The following is a 24,196-nucleotide window of genomic DNA, read 5'->3' as shown; positions in this document are numbered from 1 at the left end:
GGGTGCGGGCAGCGATCGGTTGAAGAGCATGCATTTAGTTTTGCTTGCAGTTGGAGGCCATGGATGGAGTGTTGTATGGCATTGAATCTCATTTGGAGGTTTGTTAACACAGTGTCCAAAGAAGGGCCAGAAGTATGTAGAATGGTGTTGTCTGCATAGAGGTGGATCTGAGAGTCACCAGCAGCAAGAGCAACGTCATTTATGTATAAAGAGAAAAGAGTCGGCCCGTTAATTGAATCCTGTGGCACCCCCACCGACGACTGCTAGAGGCCCGGACAACATGCCCTCCGATTTGACACACTGAACTCAGTGTGAAGTAGTTGGTAAACCAGGCGAGGCAGTCATTTGAGAAACGAAGGCTGTTGATTCTGCCGATAAGAATGCGGTGATTGATAGAGTCGAAACCCTTGGCCAGGTCGATGAAGACGGCTGCACAGTATTGTCTTTTATCGATGGCGGTTATGATATCGTTTAGGACCTTGAGCGTGGCTGTGGTGCACACATGACCAGCTCGGAAACCAGATTGCAGAGCGGAGAAGGTACGGTGGGATTCGAAATGGTTGGTGATCTGTTTGTTAACTTGTCTTTCGAAGACTTTAGAAAGACGGGGCAGGATAGATATAGGTCTGTAACCGTTTGGGTCTAGAGTGTCATCCCCTTTGAAGAGAGGGATGACCGTGGCAGCTTTCCAATCTTTAGGGATCTCAGACGATATGAACGTGAGGTTGAACAGGCTAGTAATAAGGGTTGCAACAATTACGGCGGATCATTTTAGAAAGAGAGGGTCCAGATTGTCTAGCCCGGCTTATTTGTAGGGGTCCAGAGTTTGCAGCTCTTTTAGAAAGAGAGACCGTTAGGAGTTTAGTATGGCTATATGCTTGGTAGAGTTGATGATAATGATGATGAGGCATGCACCGATGGACAAAAACAAGGACAAAAAACTTGTGGTAAAAGTTACCTCCCATTTACCCTGCATTTCTGCAGTCTGTCCAGCGGAAGCAATAGAAAGAGCAGATATAACATTACTACAGTTGCAAGGAAAAACATCTAAAAAGGTAACGTCTAAAAAGGTAACATTTAAAATGCTAACGTCTGAAAAGATAACGTCTAAAAAGGTAACATTTAAAACGCTAACGTCTGAAAAGATAACGTCTAAAAAAGTAAAGTTAAAAAGTTAACATTTAAAAAGGTAACATTAAACGGTAACGTCTAAAAAGGTAACGTATAAAAATGCAATGTGTTAAATCATGTCTAAAAAGGTAACATCTAAAAAGGTAACGTCAAAAAGGTCATGCCTAAAAAGTCATGTCTAAAAAGGTAATGTCTACAAACTATTCTAATCTCCCGACACTATACCTGAAAAGTGGTTGCCATAGTTTCCAGGCCTTCTATCTTGGAGTCCTGCAGGGCTGAGTAAGTAGTGATGGTGCTGAACATGTTCAGGATCTTGTAGAGGCGTCGTTGGAACGTCTCAAACTTCCCAAAGATGTACATCTCACTGAAATCAAACTGCCTCTCGGAGGGACTCTGCTCCAGCTTCTCCTTGGTCTTGTGGAAGCACTTCTGGTACTCCTATAATGAGATCGATGGGATCCAGATGAAAAGTCATTGGAGGAGCATGAAAAGGAAGTTACACTGTAAAATAGTTCATTTGTGAGAAGTGCGTAAAGGATGTGGTGGTATTACACTAGATATAATATATTATTTTATACATTAAAGCTCTTAAGGGCCTGTACTTTCAAAAAGCACATTTCTTTGCTCTTTGATTTAGCACAGTATTTTAAATGATCTGGTTATAGTGTGTTGAAAGCAGTACCTGGTTTAGGTGGATAGCAGCTTTCAGTTTCTCAGCTACAACACCCTGAGGCTGGTCCCATATGGACGCAGAACCGTTGTTGGTGATGTAAGCCTTACATGCTGTAATCATCTGGTTGGTAACCTAAGACATGGAGATACCGAAGAAAAAAGGATACATTTCACGTGCCACTCTAATAAGTAATCTCAATGGGATGACTGGTTAACAGGCTTGGGACGGAGGTAGACAACACTTCAGCTAACATGAGACCAGGTGGTGCGGCCAAATGCACCAAGAACATCAAAGAAGAATTGACAAGATTGATTTCAATACACTCCTAATGATTAAATGTAATACATTTGGCAGCTTTTAATTGTGAGCTAAATGTAGTCACCTCTTCTTCTTGGTGGTTAAATACACTATCTTGGCAATAATGACCTTGACAAACAGGGAGGTGATCTTCTCTGAGGTGTTGTAGTAGCGGGAGATACTATGGATCATCCGGATGGCATTGATCAGGCCTGGAATGGCCTCCACCATCGACACCTGCGTTCATTTAGCAATCAATACAATCATACAATAATGAATTTTCAAATCCATTAAGATCGATATACATGGAGGACCGGTTTCACAGATTAAGCTTAGTCCTGGACTAAAAGGTTTTAAATTGAGGATTCTTCTTAGTCCAGGATTAAGCATAATCTGTTTGGCCCGGGAAACTGGCAAACTATGTAAGTCGGTAGTTAGTAAATCTTAGAGGAAAATTAGTTGTTATATTGAAAACTATACAATATTAGTCTCTCACAGGATCATTGTTGTAGAGCGGGTCACAGAACTTCTCCAGAGTGTAGAGGTACTTCACATTGTCCTTGGCCTCGTTGGCTGAGTCAGTGATCCTGGTGTCCAGCTCTCGCCAGGACTTGTGGGACAGATACAGTCATCAAACATGCTCTGTACCTATTCTGCTACAGTAATACAGAAAACACCAACTGAATTCAGATATTAGAGCCATGTTTAGTAAGCATAGAGGAGTACTTTACTTAATTTGTTTATGTGACTGGCTCCCACGAACGAGTCTCATGTAGCAAAAAATCGAAATTGAGATTTTAACATTTTATTAGCAGGCCTTTGACATCTACTCCTGTGTTACGGAGGTCAGGGTGTAACAGCTTGCTCACCTTGATGAGTTTTGACTTGGCCATCATGAGAACGCCCAGGACAGATTTGACATCGGGGCTCTTCAGCTGGTCCAGGAGGTAGTTGAAGCGGGACATGCGTTTCTTCCAGTGGTCCAGCTCGGCCCGCGGCCCCAGGTCATCTGCCTCCTTCCTGAGCTGGTCACTCTCCGCCAGCACCTGGATACAACACAATCACTGCTGATTGGGGAATGCAATATCTATACACTGTGTTAGATGTGGTGGATCTTGATGTAATTTCCCCTGAGAGGATAAATAAATCTGTATTGTATTGACTATATTAAACACACACCTCCACCCACAATAAAACAGGTCCACGGAGGGGATAAGTGTGCATGATGCTATTGAGGTTCAATCTATTTTACCTGTTCAATCTGTTTGATCCACACTTTCATACAGGCCTCTATCTTCTCTGTTGCCTCTGTGCTGTTAGCCACAGCAATGAAGTCAGATGGGCCTTTCAGTGTCTTCAGGTCAAATTCGTCACATTCTTTTAGATTCACCTAAATTAAATGAATAATGATATCAATTGTATATCCGTATATTAGTAATTGCAAAATTACATTTGTTTATTTTGATAAGCATGTGAGTGTGTGTGTGTGTGTGTGTTTGATTATTTGCTATTTAAATACTTATATTCTGTGTATTTGAGTACTTTCAAATAATGTGGCCCAAATCAACCACACCTATTGGAATTATTTTAAAGTATTTTCAAATAATTTTCTATAAATAGCATACTTTTTAAAAGTATTTTCAAATACTTATTTCAAATATTATTTTCAAATACCTGGGTTAAATACATGGGAGTTTATTTGAGTCAGTGTATTTGAGTTTTCCAAATACATTCCAATATTCAACTACTTGTCTTTTCAAATAAAACATGTCTGAATAATTACAGTGGCAAGAAAAAGTATGTGAACCCTTTGGAATTACCTGTATTTCTGCATAAATTGGTCATCAATTCATCTAAGTCACAACAATAGACAAACATAGTGTGCTTAAACTAATAACACACATATGATCGTATTTTCTTGTTTATATTGAATACATCATTTAAACATTCAAAGTGTAGGTTGGAAAAAGTATGAAAACCCCTAGTCTAATGACTTCTCCAAAAGCTAATTGGAGTCAGGAGTCAGCTAACCTGGAGTCCAATCAATGAGACGACGTTGGGGATGTTGGTTAGAGCTGCCTTGTCCTATAAAAAAAACACCCACAACATTTGAGTTTGCTATTCACAAGAAGCATTGCCTGATGTGAACCAATGCCTTGAACATCTCAGAAGACATAAGATTAAGAATTGTTGACTTGCTAAAGCTGGAAAGGGTTACAAAAGTATCTCTAAAAGCCTTGATATGCATCAGTCCACGGTAAGACAAACTGTCTATAAATGGAGAAAGTTCAGCACTGTTGCTACTCTCCCTAGGAGTAGCCATCCTGCAAAGATGACTGCAAGAGCACAGCGCAGAATGTTCAATGAGGCTAAAAAGAATCCTAGAGTGTCAGCTAAAGACTTACAGAAATCTCTGGAACATGCTAACATCTCTGTTGACGAGTGAATGATATGTAAAACACCAAACAAGAATGGTGTTCATGGGAGAACACTGCGGAAGAAGCCCCTGCTGTCCAATAAACCCATTGCTGATGTTTGCAAAAGTGCACCTGGATGTTCCACAGTGCTAATGGCAAAATATTCTGTGGACAGATGAAACTAAAGTTGAGTTGTTTGGAAGGAACACACAACACTATGTGGAGAAAAAAGACAGCACACCAACATCAAAACCTCATCCTAACTGTAAAATATGGTGGAGGCAGCATCATGTCTTGGGGCTGCTTTGCTGCCTCAGGGCCTGGACAGCTTGCAATCATCGACGGGAAAATGAATTCCCAAGTTTATCAGGACATTTTGCAGGAGAACGTTATGCTGTCTGTCCGCCAATTGAAGTTCAAAAGAAGTTGGGTGATGCAACAGGACAACAACCCAAAACACAGAAGTAAATCAACAACAGAATGGCTTCAACAGAAGAAAATCCTGACCTCAACCCGATTGAGATGCTGTGGCATGACCTCACGAGAGAAGTACACACCAGACATCCCAAAAATATTGTTGAACTGAAACAGTTTTGTAAAGAGGAATGGTCCAAAATTCCTCCTGACCGTTGTGCAGGTTTGATCCGCAACTACAGAAAACTTTTGGTTGAGGTTATTGCTGCCAAAGGGATTCACATACTTTTTCCACCCTGCACTGTGAATGTTTACACGGTGTGTTCAATAATGACATGAAAACGTATAATTGTTTGTGTGTTATTAGTTTAAGCAGACTGTGATTGTCTATTGTTGTGACCAAGATGAAAATCAGATCAAATTTTATGACCAATTTATGCAGAAATCCAGGTATTTCCAAAGGATTTCCCTACTTTTTCTTGCCACTGTACTTTGAAATGCATGTGAAAGTAATTTTAGATATTTTAAATCGTATTTGAAGCCAGGTCTGTTGAGCGTCACCTACCTTCTCCTGCAGGCTCTCCTGTGCCCCGGCCAGCACAGACACAAAGCTGTCCAGTGAGCTGATGAATTCCTGTTTAACTGACTGGGCCTGTGGGCTGGCCAGCTCTCCCCAGCCATGGTCCATCTTCTTCAGGCTGGGTATGAAGATCTCAGACAGCAGCTGCTCCACACTTTTAAGCAGGCCTACCTCCGTGGTGTCCAGCATGTTGAAATTCACCTCCTACCAGGGCCAGAGAACTTTAGATAGACATGACCACACAGTAGGCCAGGGGATGACACCATTTTAGAAGCAAGGATTGGGCTGACGTGTCATACTGTTACTAATATTGTGTGCTTTAAGCCTTAAACTCTTTAAGCAGTTTTCCTGAAGGCAAGGTTAAATAGTGTTATGAATGATAAGAACATTGTTATACAAACATTGTTTAAGCCTTTAGACATATAAATCTTGATCAAACGTATAATGCCGACTATGTATTGGATCAGGGTTCTCCAACCCAGTTCCTGGAGAGCTACCCTCCTGTAGGTTTTCAATCCAATTCCAGTGTAACTAATCTGATTCAGTTTATCAATCAGTTAATTATTAGAATCAGGTGTGCTAGATTAGGGTTGGGGTGAAAACTCTACAGGACGTAGCTCTCCAGGAACAGGGTTAGAGAGCCTTGTGTTGGATAGTAAAGGTGAAGACTCACCCTGTGGACATTCTCAGAGGTGATAGCCTTGGAGGGATTGGCTCTTGTGAAGAACACACAGACACCAGTCAGAGCCACATCTTTGCCCTCAGTGACAAACACCTTGGCCTTCCTACTCCGGTTTGGGGCCAAGGCAGCTGCTGCTGATGCTGCTGCTAGGGAGACAAACACAGCAGTTACCCACTATATCATCTTTACGACCGGAAGAAGGGTAAGATACATTACTCAAGCCTTGCAAGGTTCAGCCTCTTTGTCTTTGAGCTGTAACTCTACTATTAACTGTGTTATTACTCTGCTATTATTATATTCCCCTATTATTTCCCTTCATGGCCAATCATCTCACCTGCTTCAGCTGGCTCCACATCCTGATAGTAGAACATGATATGAGGAAGTCCCTCAGACACAAAGAACTGCTCCATGCGCTCAATCTATGGGAGACAGGTTCATCACAATCACCGTTTCCACAATGAATTGACCTTTACTTGATTAAATCGCTTTTTCACAAGTTATTACCATACATACAGGTGTGCAGAAACAAATGTTGCATCCGCAAGCAGTGGCCAGCTACTCAACAGTCTGTCACAAGGGACCACAGTATAGGGGATTGATGGAGGTGGAACAGTGAAGTGTTATGCCCTACCTGAGTTCCCTCCAGAATGGCATCCTCCACGTCAGCCTTCTCCAGGCCCAGGCAGGAAGCCACGATGCTGAGGACGTAGTCATGTCTGCCATCCAGCTGAGCTCTCTTAGCCTCACGCTCCTCTTTCAGCTTTTGCTGCAAACAGAGAGACAAAGAGGGGTATCATCAAGTCAACCCCAGTACAGATTCAAACTGGACGGATTGCTTCGACAAGAGGCGGAACCAAATTCAGATTAATATTTCAGCCCAGAAACAATTAAAGAAATTCAAATGATAATGACTGGATACAACAGAGTCATTCACACATACTTTGAATGCAACAAACCTGCTGTTAGATATGAGAAATGATTGAGGATCCCTTTTGCTCCTTCTAGACTTTGAGTCAGCCATTGTTCAAAATGTTCACAGAATGACAATCACTTTCACATGTCAGCCAAGACAGCAGAATTCAGGATACTTGCAAACTCCATTGAATAAATATCAGAAAAAAATACAATATCTTCAATATATACTGCAGCTTTGTTATTAACAGTAAAAATCCATTAATTCAATTTTAAAAAACAGCAAAATCCCACACAAAGAAGTGAAAATGAAAGTGATAGCCTATTCCTTCATGGAAATCTCTTGAACCATGATCTCTGATAAAACATTTTCCTTATACTCTAGACTATTTAGCTATGCCTCTTTCTCTGTCTTCTATATCACTCCTACCCACTAGCTATCCACAGGTTATATACAGTGAAACAGACTGTTTCTGGCTAGCCTATAACACTACCCTGGACAGCCCAGTGGCTGGGGGCCTCATGTTAAAGAAGACAGAGAACAGAGATAGTAAAATCTACTACAATGAGTTGCTTGGTGGTGCTGCTAGGTAACGGCAGAAAAAAGGCAAGCCAATAAATTAAGCCGACTTGGTGTTGTATTTTGTGGGCCGGATGCAGATGCTTTCAAACTCTGGTTTTATTTTCCCCATTGACAGTCTGGAATGTAGCCTGTGTTGTCTGGAGAAGTGTTAGGGAGGGCTTGGCCGGTAGGATATCCTTGTCTCATCGCGCACCAGCGACTCCTGTGGCGGGCCGGGTGGAGTGCTCGCAAATCAAGGTTGCCAGGTGCACGTTGTTTCCTCCGACACATTGGTGCGGCTGGCTTCCGGGTTGGATGCGCGCTGTGTTAAGAAGCAGTGCGGCTTGGTTGGGTTGTGTATCGGAGGACGCATGACTTTCAACCTTCGTCTCTCCCAAGCCCGTACGGGAGTTGTAGCGATGGGACGAGATAGTAGCTACTAACAATTGGATACCACGAAATTGGGGAGAAAACGGGGTAAAATTCATTTTTTTAAAATATATATAATTGGTTCTGAGTTTGTTTTCATACTTCAACCTGTGTGTCCTGATCAATTCTGGTGTGGGGGGACAAAATCAACGTGGGGGCGTGGACGCACGCATGTGTGTAAGAATGTATTTGATACCATGGATAAAGTGTGGTCAGACTGCTGAGTTATTCATGCCAAGCCGGCTCACTGGTCTGTTGCACTTTAAAGACGTTAAGGCCAAGTCTGAGTCACATTTACTGTGGCTTAATTGATAACTCCAATGGATAAGCCCAATTAAAAGATATATCCACATGAGTTCCATCCAGGTATCTGGTGGGAGTAGGAGAAGGCTGTGGAAGAAGATAGCAGAAGACGATGGCTAAAGATTTACAGCAGGCCTTGAGGTCATGCAGCAGATTAGAGGCAGCAGCCATCAGTCAACAAGCCTGGACACGAAAGACCAAACACAGCTATTGACCTATTGGACAAACCCAAGCCCCAGACTGCATCCTAAATGGAGCCCTACTCCCTACATAGTGCACTGCTTGGTCTCTGGTCAAAAGTAGTGCATGATGTAGGGAAAAGGGTTCCATTAGACACGCAGCATGTGCATCACAGGCCAGCCAGTACACTACTGATTCACCACACTGCCAGAACAGAACCACTGGAGGAAATACATGCTTATATAAGCTAGCCAAGACAGGGGTTGCTGGGCGACACACACATCACACCTGCTCCCTGGGCTGGTAGTGTTTCCAGTCCAAGGCTTTCATGATGAGCAAACAGCCACCTCAAGCTTCATCCTACAGACACACACCACAGCACACCAAGCACCAAGCGTACACAATGGCAACCTCAACTGTCTGCAAGCTTTCAGCTTAGATAAGAACTGAATGGCTAGAATGAAACTATCCTGACAAAACAAATCACAAAATACTTCAGGAGAAAAAGACTGATAACTGTGACATGGGCGTTTGGACGTTGTGAGTCTTCTAATCCACTCGACGTTTGCAATGAACTTCATTGCAAATAATGTCTCTATCATAGAGTGTATCAAAAAATACTGACTGAAATTGCTTGTTTCTACTGAATTTATCACAATTCTACAGAACAAGACCGAGAGCCAATCTTGACCAATGACTGATTTCAGTTTAGTTGTACTCTGGAGCCTATACATGTATCAAACAGTCAGCAACATGCACACCATATTAGCCCCAATCTGTGATCAAATAGATGACCTGTCCCTAACCATTATTTGGCAAGAACCCACTAGGTGCTTGTTGTCTCCGGTAGATCTACTCCATCTTCTCCTATCCTCATACAAGTCCTACAGTGACAATCTCTTACCTTGATCACTCTTGAGACACTCTGTTTCCAGAGCTGTTTTCTAAATGCTCTAGACATGCCTCTTAGCTCCTCATATCAAAGCCAGCTCCCAAACGACCATCTACAATCTATGTAGCTACAGATAGAGATCAGTGAGTGCTGTAGAGAAGATAAGAGTGACTGTGATCACTCAGGAGAATAACTGGCATGCCTTTGTTTGCTCCCCACCTTGCTTAAACTGAGCTAACTGTCAGTGAAGTTAAAATCTCCTATAAACTATTCAGACAACTTCAAGACGCTGGCAAGTTGCCAAGATCCGGCACATGACACACAGCCACAGGTGATGGGTATCACAGTAGAAGGCCACAGTATATTGTACACCAAGCCTTCATGATGCCATTGTGCAGGTGACAAAACAGATGAAAAGGAACCTTCATAATCCCCTATTACTGTGTCAGGTATTGTGTCCAACCTTGACCTCTCTAAACCACAGAGAACCCATGCGGCGAGGCCAAGTATAAGCCTCTATGTCAGGGATCATCAACTAGATTCAGCCGCGGGACGATGTGCTCTTGAGTGGATGGTCATTGAGCCGGAACATAATTACAAATAGACTGCAAACTGGCAGCAAGAAGCCAAACATATAATGATATATTATATATATATTTTATATGACTAAAACCTTGCTTACGTTTGTATACGATCACATATCTCTCTGCGTGGGAATACTTTTGAACATGTTTTACCACTTGGAACTGATTTGCTGGTGTTCTTAATCTTTAATGTCCCAAAAAGGTAGCATATTATAATAATTTTTGCTCAGAAAACTTGGGGGCCAAATTAAATCACCCACGGGCCAAAATCGAGTTGGGGAACCCTGTTGGGGAACCCTGCTCTATGCGCTACCTACCCGAATACATAATGTGGCAATGATCTGAAGATGCGAGCAGTCTCATTCCAAATGATCCAAACTGCATTGATATTACTGTAATGACCAAAACATTGTGGACAGTGTATTTTAATACTAGCCTATATTTGTGATAAGTAGCACAGCCTTGATGCAGATCTACAATAGAAAACAAATTGATCAAACAACAAGAGTTAATGGAAATGCTTCTTAGTTCCACTGAATACAAGTTAATGTACTGACTTTCTTCTCCAATACACATCTGCCTAATTTTCATTCTCTCAACGTTTTGTTTATGTTCTCACAGTAGCTAATTTTGTTGTGTAAGTTGATCAAAAAGCAATAACCTAAATACAAATGTATACGGTTTTACATTGAACTATGACACTTGTGACATGTTTTTCAATTAACTAACCAGTTATTTACATAAAATCTAAAGAAAGGCAAACAAGAAATAGAGCCTTTTGCAGCCAATTTAAATTTGACAAAAGCAATAAGACAGTGATATTCACAATGTTTTGATACATTTGAAAAATATTTTTTAAAGTATGTTTTTCCCTGCAGAATTTACTCAAGTTAAAGTACAGTACACATTCCTAAAAGAAAACTACCCAAGTACTGTAACGTGTTACTTGTAGTGTGTTACTACCCACCTCTGTATTTTCATGAATCCCCAGTACTGTAAAATCCATACCTCTGATTGATCATTTATAGATGGGCAACATAGAGGTTCAGCCTGTAGGCTATCTACACAATGGTCTGGTAAACAGTCCAGGAGACTGTTATGGTATTAAGATAAATACAATTGTTGGTTTCTTAAAACATTCATGATGAAATGCATGATTTGGTCACAGATAGGGACCTGGGTGTAGTCTAAGTAACGTCATGTAACAGAACTGTGTAGGTCAGCTTACCTTATTTTGATAGTCAGGTTTAAAGTGAAGCATCGCCACTCTCAACAAAGCAACCTATTTACGGAATCTACCCTCTTAATTGACATGAATTACTATTCATGAGAACACAGACAAGAATTCCAGTGCATGCACTGCAGAACAAGCACTGCCAGCGATCAGCAACTTATTTTCCAGCCCAAAGGTTACTATCTGAAATTATAATATTGTTTTCTCCTCAGACAGAGGCTTGCTAACTAGATAGTGTAGTATTGGGTGACCCCCTGTAGGCTAGGTAATTATCAAAAGCACTGCTATCACCTTACCAACTTCGACAATGGGGCTTGGGGCTGAATGGGTCATTGTTATACAGTAGAGTAGAGGCTACAGTTACAGACAGTTAGAGTTACAGACATGTCTCACCTGGACAGGTATAAAAGAGCCCTGTGGTCCAATTACTTGAGGAAGGGATTGACCAACAGAGAATGGATGGTGTTTAAGAGCAATGCACAATACTAGGCCGAGACCTATGTTGTGAAAATCATTGTTAGGCTAGGCCTAGTTCAATCCAACCAAGGAACACAATGACTTCTTCATAAAAGCCATTCACCCGTGTGCATGTTGTATGCATGTTGTACTGAAACTAGAAAGGAATAACACTAATGTAAAGTGGTGAAAAGTGGGGTGAGATGAAAGTGCCAGCAGCTGAAGATTAATATGACAGAGCCAATCCTTCAAAAATTAGGGGACCAACGAGTCTGGAGAAATGTTGAGTGACAAAACAATCCACCCAAACATCAAATTCAAAAGGGCAACCAGCATTTGGCTACTGCCTGTCCAAAGAGGACAACATACACCAAGAAGCAAACACACCAGCCTATTGAATTGAATTTATTTTGGGTAACAGACACATACAACAAAATGTACAGTTTGTACCCAGAGGATATCACTTGAAAGTATTAATTAAAACGCTTGTTTCCAAAGTGGTCCTCAATATTAAATTCCATCAGATTACACAATATTGGCCGAGGACGCTCACAGACGAATCTGCCCCTCATATGGGGTGAGAGAGCGTTTGATACTTGGAAAATTATTGTGCAGCTTTGCATTTAAAAGCAGTTAGATAATGAATATTTCACTAAGGCATGACTGATTTCTAAAGTGAGACATCTCATTTGGAGAAACTGGGTAATTGGAGTCCCCACTGAATTATGGATAATCTGGTGAGAGCTCAGAGGGATCTAAGAGAAGGCCCCCATAACATCACCAAAACAAGCACAACATGTCCCCATAATATCACTATAACATCACAGAATGTCCCCATAACTTCACCATAATATCCACAAAATGTCCCCATAACATTTAAAAAATATATATATTTAAATGTAACCTTTATTTAACTAGGCAAGTTAGTTAATTAAGGACAAATTCTTATTTACAATGGCGGCCTACCCTGGCCATACCCTGACAACACTGGGACAATTGTGCGCCACCCTATGGGACTCCCAATCACATCTGGATGTGATATAGCCTGGATCTGAACCAGGGACTGTAGTGACGCCTCTTGCACTGAGATGCAGTGCCTTAGACAGCTGCACCACTCGGGAGCATCACTATAATTGCCCCATAACATCAGCATAATTTCCATATAACATCATCATAATGTCCCCCATAACATCACTAGAACATCCCCAAATGTTCCATAACATCACCACAATGTCCCTACAATGCTCCTATAACATCACCTTAACATCCACCTAATTTTCCTATAACATCATCATAATGTTCCCATAACATCATTACAACATTACTAAAATGTATCCATAATGTCCCCAGAACATCATCATACCGTTCCCATAACATCACCATGGTTTCCTAATATCCAACACCATATGACCTTTTAACATTTTAAATTAATTTAGCTATTTAATTTGGAATTTTAGGACCCCTTTGATTTGGAATTTTAGGACCCCTTTAGCTATCCCTAAACAATATTTTGGATTTACTAACATTAGCCTGTAGAAATGCATTGAATAACAGATTCATACATGAAAAAACAACAACTTTTGCCCTCAGAACAGTCTCAATTCATCGCGGCATGGACACTACAAGGTGTCGAGCTGGCCCATGTTGACTCCAATGCTTCCCACGGTTCTGTCAAATTGGCTGGATGTCAATTTGTTACATGGACCATTCTTGATACACACGGGAAAAGGTTGAGTGTGAAAAACCCAGCAGCGTGCAGTTCTTGACACAAACTGGTGCGCCTAACACCTACTACCATACCCCATTCAAAGGCAATAAAATATTTTGTCTTGCCCAACCTTACCAACATAATTAAAGCAGTAAAAATACATGTTTTGTCATACCTGTGGTATACTGTCTCATATACCACAGCTGTCAGCCAATCAGCATTCAGGGCTAGAACCAACCAGTTTATAATGCAAATTATAAAGTTTGAGTCCTTAATGCTGATTGGCTGAAATCCCTACCACAGGTATGACACAATGTTTTATTTGTACTGTTTAAATTACGTTGGTAACCAACTTATAAGGCTGTTCTTATGCACGGCTCAAAGCAGAGTGCCTGAAAACAGCCATTAGCCATGCTTAAATATGCTTAAATTATTGTGAGCTCTTGAGTCTACATATGCATGCTCTTCCTTACCAGAAAATGCCATAATTTTATTGTCAGGGAAACACATTTATTGGCAAGAAACACATAAAGAAACAGGACCACAACACGATGCAAGCTATTGGCTACCTTGCCACCTCCACCAGACAAATACAAAGATATACAGTACAACTAATATACATTAAATTCACATCTACACAAACGAAATACCTGATAATACCATCACCAAACCTGCATTTCCTTTATTGACTCCACCGGGACTGAGGGTTGGGACCTGTTTCTCAAGTTGCACTTCGCAGAACGCGAGCTGAGAGACATGTTGTTTCCACACCACCACGAATATGTCTTTGAAGTGTGAATACAGTATCAGAATTCTGGAAACAGTTGCAAGTTTTCCATGTCACGCGGGATTCTTATATTTTGGTCCTTGGTGTCCTGGGCTGGCTCGAGGGGCTCAAGCTGTAGTTCTCAGATAACACTTTTGCACCAATTAAATTGTGTTAGCTGTTTCCTTGGTTACGTAGGACATTTTTTTGTGCATTTGCTAATCGGGATCATCGGGACGTCCATACCCTACACCGTAACCTTAACCCATACCCTAACATTAACCTTAAGCACAACTCTTGCCTAACCCCAACCTTAACATTTAACTTAACCCTTTTCAATGTCAACTTCAATGGGGTATGGACGTCCCAAGGAATCCGGATAGCACGGACCGTTTTTTTCCCTGATGGGGGCAGCTACAACTAGATCCCTGCAGGCTGCACCATGATGACCATAGAAATAGTTCGGCTAGAGACACCACCAATCTACATGATTTGTCACAGTCCACTCATGGGGCCACGAAGCAACTTCTCATGATCTCATTGAGAAATGTCCGATATTGATTAATTTTTAATCAATGTAGAAAGATACGTTTGTAGGATGGCTTTTTGGCCTACACGTGGTTTTTGTGTAGGCTGCTAGTCCACCGTTTGTCTGTCATCTTTCTGTAATAGTATATTCGCGTTAATTTGTAACGTTACCCTAGAGGGAATGGGTCACACAGGTGGGATGCACAAGTATGAAGAGCATACAGGCCTATACAAGTCTTCATCTTTCAAACAGTCTGTGTAATTAATGATTATTCCCAGGAGAGAGGGCCATGAATTGATACTTTGGTGCAGCTGTTGAGTGTGTCACAGGATACAATTATATATATTTTCAAGATGCCTCGATGACACTTTGTAATATAGGCCCTGAGAAGAGCAGAGACCATTTATTTCCAAATTCACACAATAATCCTCTTCATTACTTGATTTTACTAACGGCTTTGTAAACTGCAGAATTTGTGCATCCCAACATAGGCCAATCGGTTTACCAACACTACGAAGAGGACAAAATGCATGTATAAAGGTGCCGTATACTTTTTAAAACCAGGGGGTGGCAGTGTTTGATCGAAGAATGAACCTTCTAGTGACTTAATATCTGACGTCTATCAATCATTATTGTAGGTAGATCTATACAATCTCCAATGGAAAATAATAACACCAGGCCAGTCATGATCAGATAAATAGTCGACATTTCTTTGTTGTTCCCAGTGAAGGAAGTGCTTTTGTGATAAATAACATCTCATGGCTATGTTTTCCTGCTACCATAGCCCATGATAGGTATATGTCTATATTCCATCATGTCTGGTGGTCAAGTGTAACCTGGTCCCAGATCTGTTTGTGTTTTTGCCAACTCCATTGTCATTGTCAAACAAAACAAAACATGCTTGACTTGATACTTGCGTAAGGAGTTGGCAAGAGAGCAGAAACAGACTGGCACCCAGGCTACACCAAGTGGCCTTTATGATTTGGCTCCCCTTTCATCCCATTTGTGGCGCACAATGCCTCAAAATATCAGGGATTTTCCTGCAGCGCCAGAGACCCCATACAAGACCTCCCCTTTATCAACGGACTTCCCCCTCTGCCTCTGCCTCTGTGCTCAGGCTCTGGAGCGCCGCCGATCGGTAATAAGTATTTTCATTCTCGCCAAGATGGAGGTCTCTTGCCTATTGAAGATAGAACAGATTGCCTGCGTGTTACAGTAGAATATATTTTCAATGGTGTTGCATTTCCATTTTCTCGGGAAAATCTAGAGGAAGTCAATTCTTTGGAGATTATTTTTCCACATCGGTATTCCAGCCATGAGCTCTGGAGAGGGAATAGATGAGGCTGCTAAAGATGCGGCCGACATAGCGGCGTTTTTCAAGTCGGGTAAGTGAAAGAGGGGCGAGCACCTCCGGTAGCTCACTGTATTGATAATGCCATCTACATTTTTCCCGTATAGACGTTAAATTGATCAACAAATCCAGCCATTGGTGGGTGGATGCGTTAGAGAAATTAGAAATTATTATCCTCCTAAACAGGCTCCCTGTCATCCTCTGTTTTTATTCCAATATGATAACAGAGTCAACCTCGGATTATAGTAATTTACGCACACTTCAATGTAAAAAAGAAGAAAAAAAGAAAACAGGTGTGGTGGATGGTTTATAATCTAGATATGAAATGTAAGAAATGTATCCCGAGATGTGTGTAGACTACATTTTTGGATTATTCTGTACCCTGCGTCGTGGCCAACAAACATTTTGCAGTGAGCTGCTTGTTAGTCAGAACCACATCCTGTAGATTGTGATAGCCTATCATGTAAACAAACTGTAGCCTATGATGCCGCCCAGGTGAAGAGGCTGCACAACCTATCTGGACCATAACTGAGTTTTAGGGCAACCCTACGTATCCCAAGGAAACATCACATCTTCTTGTTTACTCTCATACAATATGTTATGGAATAACCAAGAATAGACCATCACTTTTTTCTATTGCTGTTTTGTTTATTTAGATACCCATTAGTTCATCAGGGGCAATACACAAATCCCTATAAAATGAATCCTTACAAAATTTTCAGATTATTGTGTTATTAGTGTTATTTATTTTAACATATCTAATACTATTGAGTTTATCTCTGGTATACATTCTAATTATCTCTCTAGTCAATTTAATGACCTAACACAATGTAATTTTTAAAAAGTTCTTCTACACAACACACTGCCATCATTTCCCCCCACACTAATTGGGGTAAGAATGTAATTCTGTTGAATGAACATTTTGGAAAGTAAAACAATAGTACACATAGGTGCCCTGGGAACATCCTATGACCATGATGAGAACACCTCAGATGATCCACAGTCAGAGCAGCTGTTCATTTGCGCTCCGGTGGTTCTGTAGCACCTGGTCTGGTGCATCTTGGTCAAGAAGTCTGTTTCCCACCATCCCCATTGATGACACACAGACACACAGAGGTAAGTTTGAGTGGGACAGACAGGGTCAAGCTGAAGTGAAGAAGGGACTGAGTCTTTTAGAAAGATGAGTGATATAGCCTAATGATTTATATCATCTATTCTATTCTTTAGTGTATGCATGTTACACAGCATTGACTTGAGCTTTTAGGTCACTGGAGTCTGGAGGTAAGGAAGTTAAGAAAGAGCTGTCTAAAGACAATGTTAGGAAATGTGTTTGGTGAAGGAATGTCCCAACATTAATGGAGACAAGGGACCTTGAACTATAAGCTGATGGTAATCTCTAACAAGGTAGAAATATATGAATCGGTCTATGTTCCTTTCTCCCATAGTTACCACAAATATTTTCTCTCAGTTTCTCTTTAAGACAGCTTGGAATGCTATAATGGATTGTATTCTATTGTTTCAATCTATAGTTGGTATGTGGCCAGTGTTTTCTATTATAGCTGCTATAGACCATGTCCTGGGAGTTAACAATACCAACATGAACCTGAATGATGTGCATGAACAGCATTTTCCTGTAAATGGTCTCTGTCTAGATGCTTTTAGGTTTGAGCAGCCCGTTTCACAAGCTACTATTATTGTAACTGTAAGGACTCAGCTTAGCTTGCTATATCGGCTAATAAGGTTGTATTTTGTGCAGTGTTCAAGCTCGTAAGTCATTTGCATGGTGATGCATTTAGACTTTCAAATTTCACACATTATGTAGATGCTTAAACTGGGATAGCTAGTCATAACGGTGTAAGAGAGAGGCCAGTGAAACACAACGCAAACAACATGACCAATAACTGTGCCCAAGCATACGATAGGAGCAATTGATATGTTGTCTGAGTCCCAAAAGGCACCCTATTCCATATAGTTCACTACTTTTGACCAGAACCCTATGCCTTTGAGGTACTATATAGGGAATATATTCACTATAATAGGGTGCCATTTGGGATGCAACCATGGATATGTTATTTGGCCTGTCAGTATCCTACAACACCATGAAGCCACAGGGAAAGGACAGAGAAGGCCATCCCACTTTCTGTATCCTCTCCAGCAGGGTTCCTAATTGCTGCTGGCTTGTTGAGCGTTGAAATCTTGGCACAAAGTTGCTCTTTCTTGTTGCACTGAAAGACATTTCTTTAGTTTGGGGAGCTCTGGGTGCACCCACTGTGTTCATCTCGAGTAGGACTTTGGTTGTGCACTACTTTTGACCAGGGTAGGAATAGGGTACCTTTTTGGACTCGTATGGCTGTACTAGACGGCCTGGCTGAAGTTGTTATATGTCATTTAATTGGGCTAATTTTAGTGTTCACCCTTTGAAGAGTATCTAACGTGATGATATACTAGACAGTCTGTATTGGAAGTTGATACGCATCACATAAGCCATAGCTCGATGATTTAGTGAAGTCAACTATCAAAACAGTATTCTTTTCAGTTTATGGAGACATATTTCTGTTTGGAGTTGCTGTGGAAGTCATGGAGATGTTGTGCTAGTCATAGTCATCTATTAGTCCTCGTCATTATCTTGTGATGAGGTAGACAGATGGATGTTATTATGTCATTCCCACATACATTGTATAGATCCCACATTGTTTACTGTGTCATCCTCTTGTGAGCTAATCTGTGAGGCGGTCGTAACTTATAGTCCACTTGACAATGAGGCTCATTACAGAGGCTCAGTAGCATGCCTATGATGTCAGCCCACACAAAGTTTTAGGTCTATGTCCCAAGGAATTCTAACTTTTGCACTGTAAGCTTATATTCACTTTACACTGAGTGCACAAAACATTAGGAACACCTTTTCATAGACTGACATAGACTGACCAGGTGAATCCAGGTGAAAGCTATGATCCCTTATTGATATCACTTGCTTAATCTACACCAATCAGTGTAGATGAAGGGGAGGAGACAGATTTTTAAGCCTTGAGACACTTGAGACATGGATTGGGTATGTGTGCCATTCAGAGGGTGAATGGGCAAGACAAGAGGTTGAAGTGCCTTTGAATGGCATATGGTAGTAGGTGCCAGGCTCACCGGTTTGAGTGTCAAGAATTGCAAAGCTGCTGGGTTTTTCACGCTCATTGGTTTCCCCGTGTATCAAGAATGGTCCACCGCCTCCTGGGTGGCGCAGTGGTTAAGGGCGCTGTACTGCAGCGCCAGCTGTGCCATCAGAGACTCTGGGTTCGCGCCCAGGCTCTGTCGTAACTGGCCGCGACCGGGAGGTCTGTGGGGTGATGCACAATTGGCCTAGCGTCGTCCGGGTTAGGGAGGGCTTGGCCGGTAGGATGTCCTTGTCTCATCGCGCACCAGCGACTCCTGTGGCGGGGTGGGCGCAGTACGAGCTAACCAAGGTTGCCAGGTACACAGTGTTTCCTCCGGCACATTGGTGCGTCTGGCTTCCGGGTTGAATGTGCGAAGTGTTAAGAAGCAGTGCGGCTTGGTTGGGTTGTGTATTCGGAGGACGCATGACTTTCAACCTTCGTATCTTCTGAGCCCGTACGGGAGTTGTAGCGATGAGACAAGATAGTAGCTACTACAACAATTGGATACCATGAAAATTGGGGAGAAAAAGGGGTAAAAAAAAAGAAGAAGAAAAAGAATGGTCCACCACCCAAAGGACGTCTAGCCAATTTTACACAACTGTGGGAAGAGTTGTAGTCAACATGAGCCAGCATCTGTGTGGGAATTCAACCCCTTGTGTAGTCCATGCCCTGACGAATTGAGTCTGTTCTGAGGGCAAAAGGGAGGAGTGCAACTCAATATTAAGAAGGTGTTCCTTATGTTTTGTACACTCAGTGTATATTAATACTATGTATTTGCTATTTGCCTAGTTATTACATTGGCACCGAGTGTAGTATACAGAGCTTTGGGAAGGCATAAGGTTGTCTTGGCCTGTTTGATGTGAGTTGACTCTAACAGGGATCATCCTGTCCCTCACTGTACTGTAAGCTGTTGTAATGCAGAGCAGCTCGCTGGCTATTCATAGCGTATTGTGGCATTGCCCATTTAGCTTTCAATGACCCAAATCAGGAGGTCATTTTCAGTGGCGTTTTAAGGATAGCACACTGAATGAATTGTGTAATTGAATTATGCTTATTTTTCTTGCTTTTTAAGAACAAGATGAAAAATGTATGTGGTATTACTAACTTCAATGACACAGCATCATGCCATGCTTTCAAATGAGTACGCTGTAGCTCAATCAGGTAGTTCTGATTTACATGTTTTTAATTTAACTAGGCAAGTCAGTTAAGAACAAATTCTTATTTACAATGACGGCCTAGGAACTGCCTTGTTCAAGGGCAGAAAGACAGATGTTTTACCTTGTCAGCTCAGGGATTTGAGCAAGCAACCTTTCAGTTACTGGCCCAACGCTCTAACCACTAGGCTACCTGCCACCCCAAGGTAATAAGATACTAGTCATCCATCATACCACCAGTGGTTTAATGAGACCAATGGTTCCAACAAACATATAGTGTTTACTATGTCAAAGTACCTTCTATTTTTGTACTGTAGTCAGGCACCATTTTCCACCACATAGCTGCCTTGCTTTGCCCATTTACCATATTACACAGTGGGGTTGTTCTTGTGAGAGGACGGCCGTTACATTGGCAACGGTATAAATCAGGATATTTTCTGTGTACATGATTGTTCCAGCTCAGAGCAGGCTGAGGTTTGCCAAGTACTTTCATTTGATTGGTTCTTTGGAAAAGCCCCTTTACTAAATTATGATGTCCCCATTCCATTTAAATATTACTTGCTTTCTAGTGGTGATATTATGCCATAGAAAGGTCACCGTTATCATCTATTTACCATCAATTGTTGGACATGACAATTCAAATTGTCTTTGTCCGTTTAGGAATGAAAAATGAGTTTATGACTAGGCCTAATTAGACTGCCCTGTAATGTGAGCCAAATTGTTGTACTATCTGTGATCCAGCGTTATCACCCAGTGGGATCATGCTTATCGAAGTGGAAACCTAAGTGTTATGTAATAAAATGTCTACTGGCTGCTGCTGAGGAACAGACTTGACTAAAGTCTTCTTAGCTGTGTCACAATAACGATGTAGTGTAGTAGGGATCAGATGCTCCAGAATCAATTCACATCATGAGGAGAGAGAGAGAGGGGGAGAGAGAAAGAGAGAGAGCGAGAGAGCGAGAGAAAGAGAGCGAACGAAAAGAAGGACAGAATAACCACCTCTGCAAATGATAGTGGATAGTGGTAAAGGCTAAAGTCAGGGTGGAGTAGGCCATCATGGCTTGCTTTTATACATATTCTACAGTCAGAAAGTATCGTCTTGCATTCTATTGCAAAGTAATTGGCAGTTGCTTCTAGTTGAGTAGAAGCAATCAGCCCAGAGTGGCATTGCACCATGAAACGGCCTCAGCCCAGCCTCCATCATGCCATCGTCCTCATAATTGGAAAAAGAAGAGCTTTTGACTGAGCTGTACTGTTTTTCCCAGACTCACTTCGGTGGTTTGGTTTCCTTCCTCCTCTCTTCAGCTAGTCTACTGTATGCTTACAATGGAGAGCAGATGTTTTAGTGCTGCTTGACTGTTATGTTTATTGTAGAGCTGTTTATAAAGCAGCCTGCTGAATGTCTTTTATGAGATCCATGGCATTTATAGTATAGATTATTTAGAGATACTAGGCTTTTCACTGACCCACAGAACTATATCAGGCCACATAGCAGCAATCTGTGCACAATTCTGTAGTATAGATCATGAACTGTAGGCCTATGCGAGTTGAGTGGAATAAATCTAAAGAAAATTGTTAGAATTGCACGCATGATCAGAAGGATAGCAAAATATTTACCGGGAAAGATTCTTAAGCGAACAACCCAAGCATGAATTGGGAGTCAGGTGAACCACTGTTCTGTGGGTTGGGGAAATTCATTAGAAAGTGAGATTAGGAGGCTGCAGATTGCACAGAACAAAGCAGCAAGGATTATTTTATGGTGGAGATATGATTCTTCTCTTGGATGGTCATCAATCAACAAGATCAGAGAAAAACACATGCTTAGTTTATTTCACAATGTACACCATTTAAAATGGTATTTCTTTCCACACAATGGTTTCAGTTGGTAAGAGACAATAAATTCATTGTCCCCCCATCTATGTCTTATCTCGGCAGAGAAGAGAAATAGGCAAAATAACATTTCGATTCAGAGTAATAAAGAAATTGAATCATTTATCTGAGCAAACCAGAAACCTTTCAATTTATAAATTCATACAATACTTAGAACCACTTAAATATAATACATTGGAAGGTTGTGCAGGACTATGGTAGATGAAGGCACCAATCTACCTCTTCAGACTGTTAGATTATTTATCTGCTCAATATGGCAGTGTATTATGTCTGTTGTTTGTAAAAGTGTGTTAAGTGTGATCGTGTTATAAATTGTATTTTAATGTTTAAGGACTCTTGGAAGATTAGTCCAAGTGAGGATTAAAAGAGATCCTAATAAAATAAAATAAAACACTAAGTCTAATGCTTACAGGGTAAGGAAACCAATATGTCATTTTGTAATTTGGGTGAACTATCCCTTCAAAAATGTACATTTCCCATTTAAATAGTCCAGATTGGCATACAGATAACCGTCAATGTCAATAAGTAGGAATTGAGCATGCAGAGTGAAGTCAATAACTAGCCTAAGGGATGGCTTAATTCAGTCAAGGATATAGAGGTATCAATCACAGTATCCTCAGCCTGCCACCCACGTTGCCTGGGGGCCAGGAAGGAAGGAAAGAAAAAGGTATTGGGGCCATGAAGAAGAAGAGTGGCTGTGGGCTAAGCCTGCCTGTGTGTCTCCTTGAAATCCCTCATCTGATAAGAGAGGATATCCTATCCATCAGTCAACCTCAGCCACCCACACCCTACCAGACACCCACACCCAGCAGCCACCTCCTTCCCAGCAGTAAGGAGGCGTCTGGAATCAGGGCATCTCATCTCAGAACCCTGGCCTCCTAGGTGTCTGTCTGCTGGCCTGCCTTCCTGTCTGTTTCCTTCTCAGAGACTAGCTGTTATATCAGACAGAGCAGCAGGGTTTTATGTGTTTCTGAGCTTATGTATTAACACCCCTCTTCTCGCTGATGGTAATAATAAACTCAGACGCACACACATACACAAGCGCGCATTTGATCCTGCCCGTCGTTCATGCAGGACGGCATATTAAAAATCATATACTGTTAAAAGCCTTTGTTATGTTTTGAGAACATGCCTTTCCTCTTTTTAATGAGGTTGAGGCACACACACACACATACACGCAGACAGGGCTCAGTTTGGGAATCAAAGCAATATGGCCCATAGTGGGACTGAGCTAGGGGATGTTTGGTGTGGTGTGGTTGCAGCTGTGTGCCCTCCCTGTGCTTGTCTCCAGTGAACAGCTGTGCACAGCCTGTCAAACAGGAACTCCACACGGAGCGAAACATCCTCTCCCCTGTGTCGTGTCTTTGGCTATGCCGGATTAAGTGATATGACATGCGATTCTATAAAATAATTTAGACGTAATTAATATTACCTGATTGAGCTAATCATGTAAATGTAATTAACTAGAGAGTCGGGGCACCACAAAATAATATTTATAGAGCTGTTATCTTGCGAATAAACTCTTAAAGATCTAGTAATATTTTACATCAATAGCAGTCAATATTAATCGTCACCTTAATTCAGTCTCATCTGAAAGTTGTAAATTCTTGGTTATCTGCACAAACTCTGGCTCACAAGTTGAATCAGCAACACAAAATTGGGTTTAATTATTTATTTACTAAATACCTAACCAATCACACAGAATTACACATACACATCATTAAATCATAACTTGATTACAAATGACATCATAAAGGAAAACGCCCCGAGCGGGCGGAACAGATATGGCAGCTGGTTACACAAAAGAAAAGGGCTGGGTTTGAGTGAAAGAGAAGGAAGACTAAAGAACAAAGGGCGAAGCTGTGCTATCGTAAATACAGAATCTTATGCATTCTACCGCCCATTT

At 41.4% G+C, this 24,196-nt stretch overlaps 2 protein-coding genes across 3 annotated transcripts in view; one reads left to right on the top strand and one right to left on the bottom strand.

The window, feature by feature from the left end:
- Nucleotides 1-14,297, bottom strand: part of LOC135520361 (dynein axonemal heavy chain 5-like) — a 67,725-nt gene extending 53,428 nt beyond the window's left edge. The window contains exons 1-11 of the mRNA XM_064945852.1: nt 14,129-14,297; nt 6,829-6,963; nt 6,532-6,616; nt 6,189-6,328; nt 5,501-5,719; nt 3,357-3,494; nt 2,974-3,150; nt 2,601-2,714; nt 2,234-2,341; nt 1,817-1,939; nt 1,357-1,572 (exon numbers count right to left, since the gene is read on the bottom strand). Coding sequence (XP_064801924.1) covers nt 1,357-1,572; nt 1,817-1,939; nt 2,234-2,341; nt 2,601-2,714; nt 2,974-3,150; nt 3,357-3,494; nt 5,501-5,719; nt 6,189-6,328; nt 6,532-6,616; nt 6,829-6,963; nt 14,129-14,215 — 1,542 coding nt within the window. The 5' untranslated portion in view covers nt 14,216-14,297. The remainder of the gene's footprint in view (nt 1-1,356; nt 1,573-1,816; nt 1,940-2,233; nt 2,342-2,600; nt 2,715-2,973; nt 3,151-3,356; nt 3,495-5,500; nt 5,720-6,188; nt 6,329-6,531; nt 6,617-6,828; nt 6,964-14,128) is intronic.
- Nucleotides 14,298-15,918: 1,621 nt separating this feature from the next.
- Nucleotides 15,919-24,196, top strand: part of LOC135520360 (triple functional domain protein-like) — a 132,479-nt gene continuing 124,201 nt past the window's right edge. For both annotated transcript variants that reach the window (XM_064945849.1, XM_064945851.1), the window contains exon 1: nt 15,919-16,137. In XM_064945849.1, the coding sequence (XP_064801921.1) occupies nt 16,068-16,137 (70 nt within the window). In that variant the 5' untranslated portion in view covers nt 15,919-16,067. The remainder of the gene's footprint in view (nt 16,138-24,196) is intronic.

This window comes from Oncorhynchus masou, chromosome 29 (genome assembly GCF_036934945.1).
Source record: "Oncorhynchus masou masou isolate Uvic2021 chromosome 29, UVic_Omas_1.1, whole genome shotgun sequence".
Lineage (NCBI taxonomy): Eukaryota > Metazoa > Chordata > Actinopteri > Salmoniformes > Salmonidae > Oncorhynchus > Oncorhynchus masou.
The sequence above is the reverse complement of the archived record's forward strand: the minus strand, read 5'-3'. Positions and strand labels throughout refer to the sequence as shown.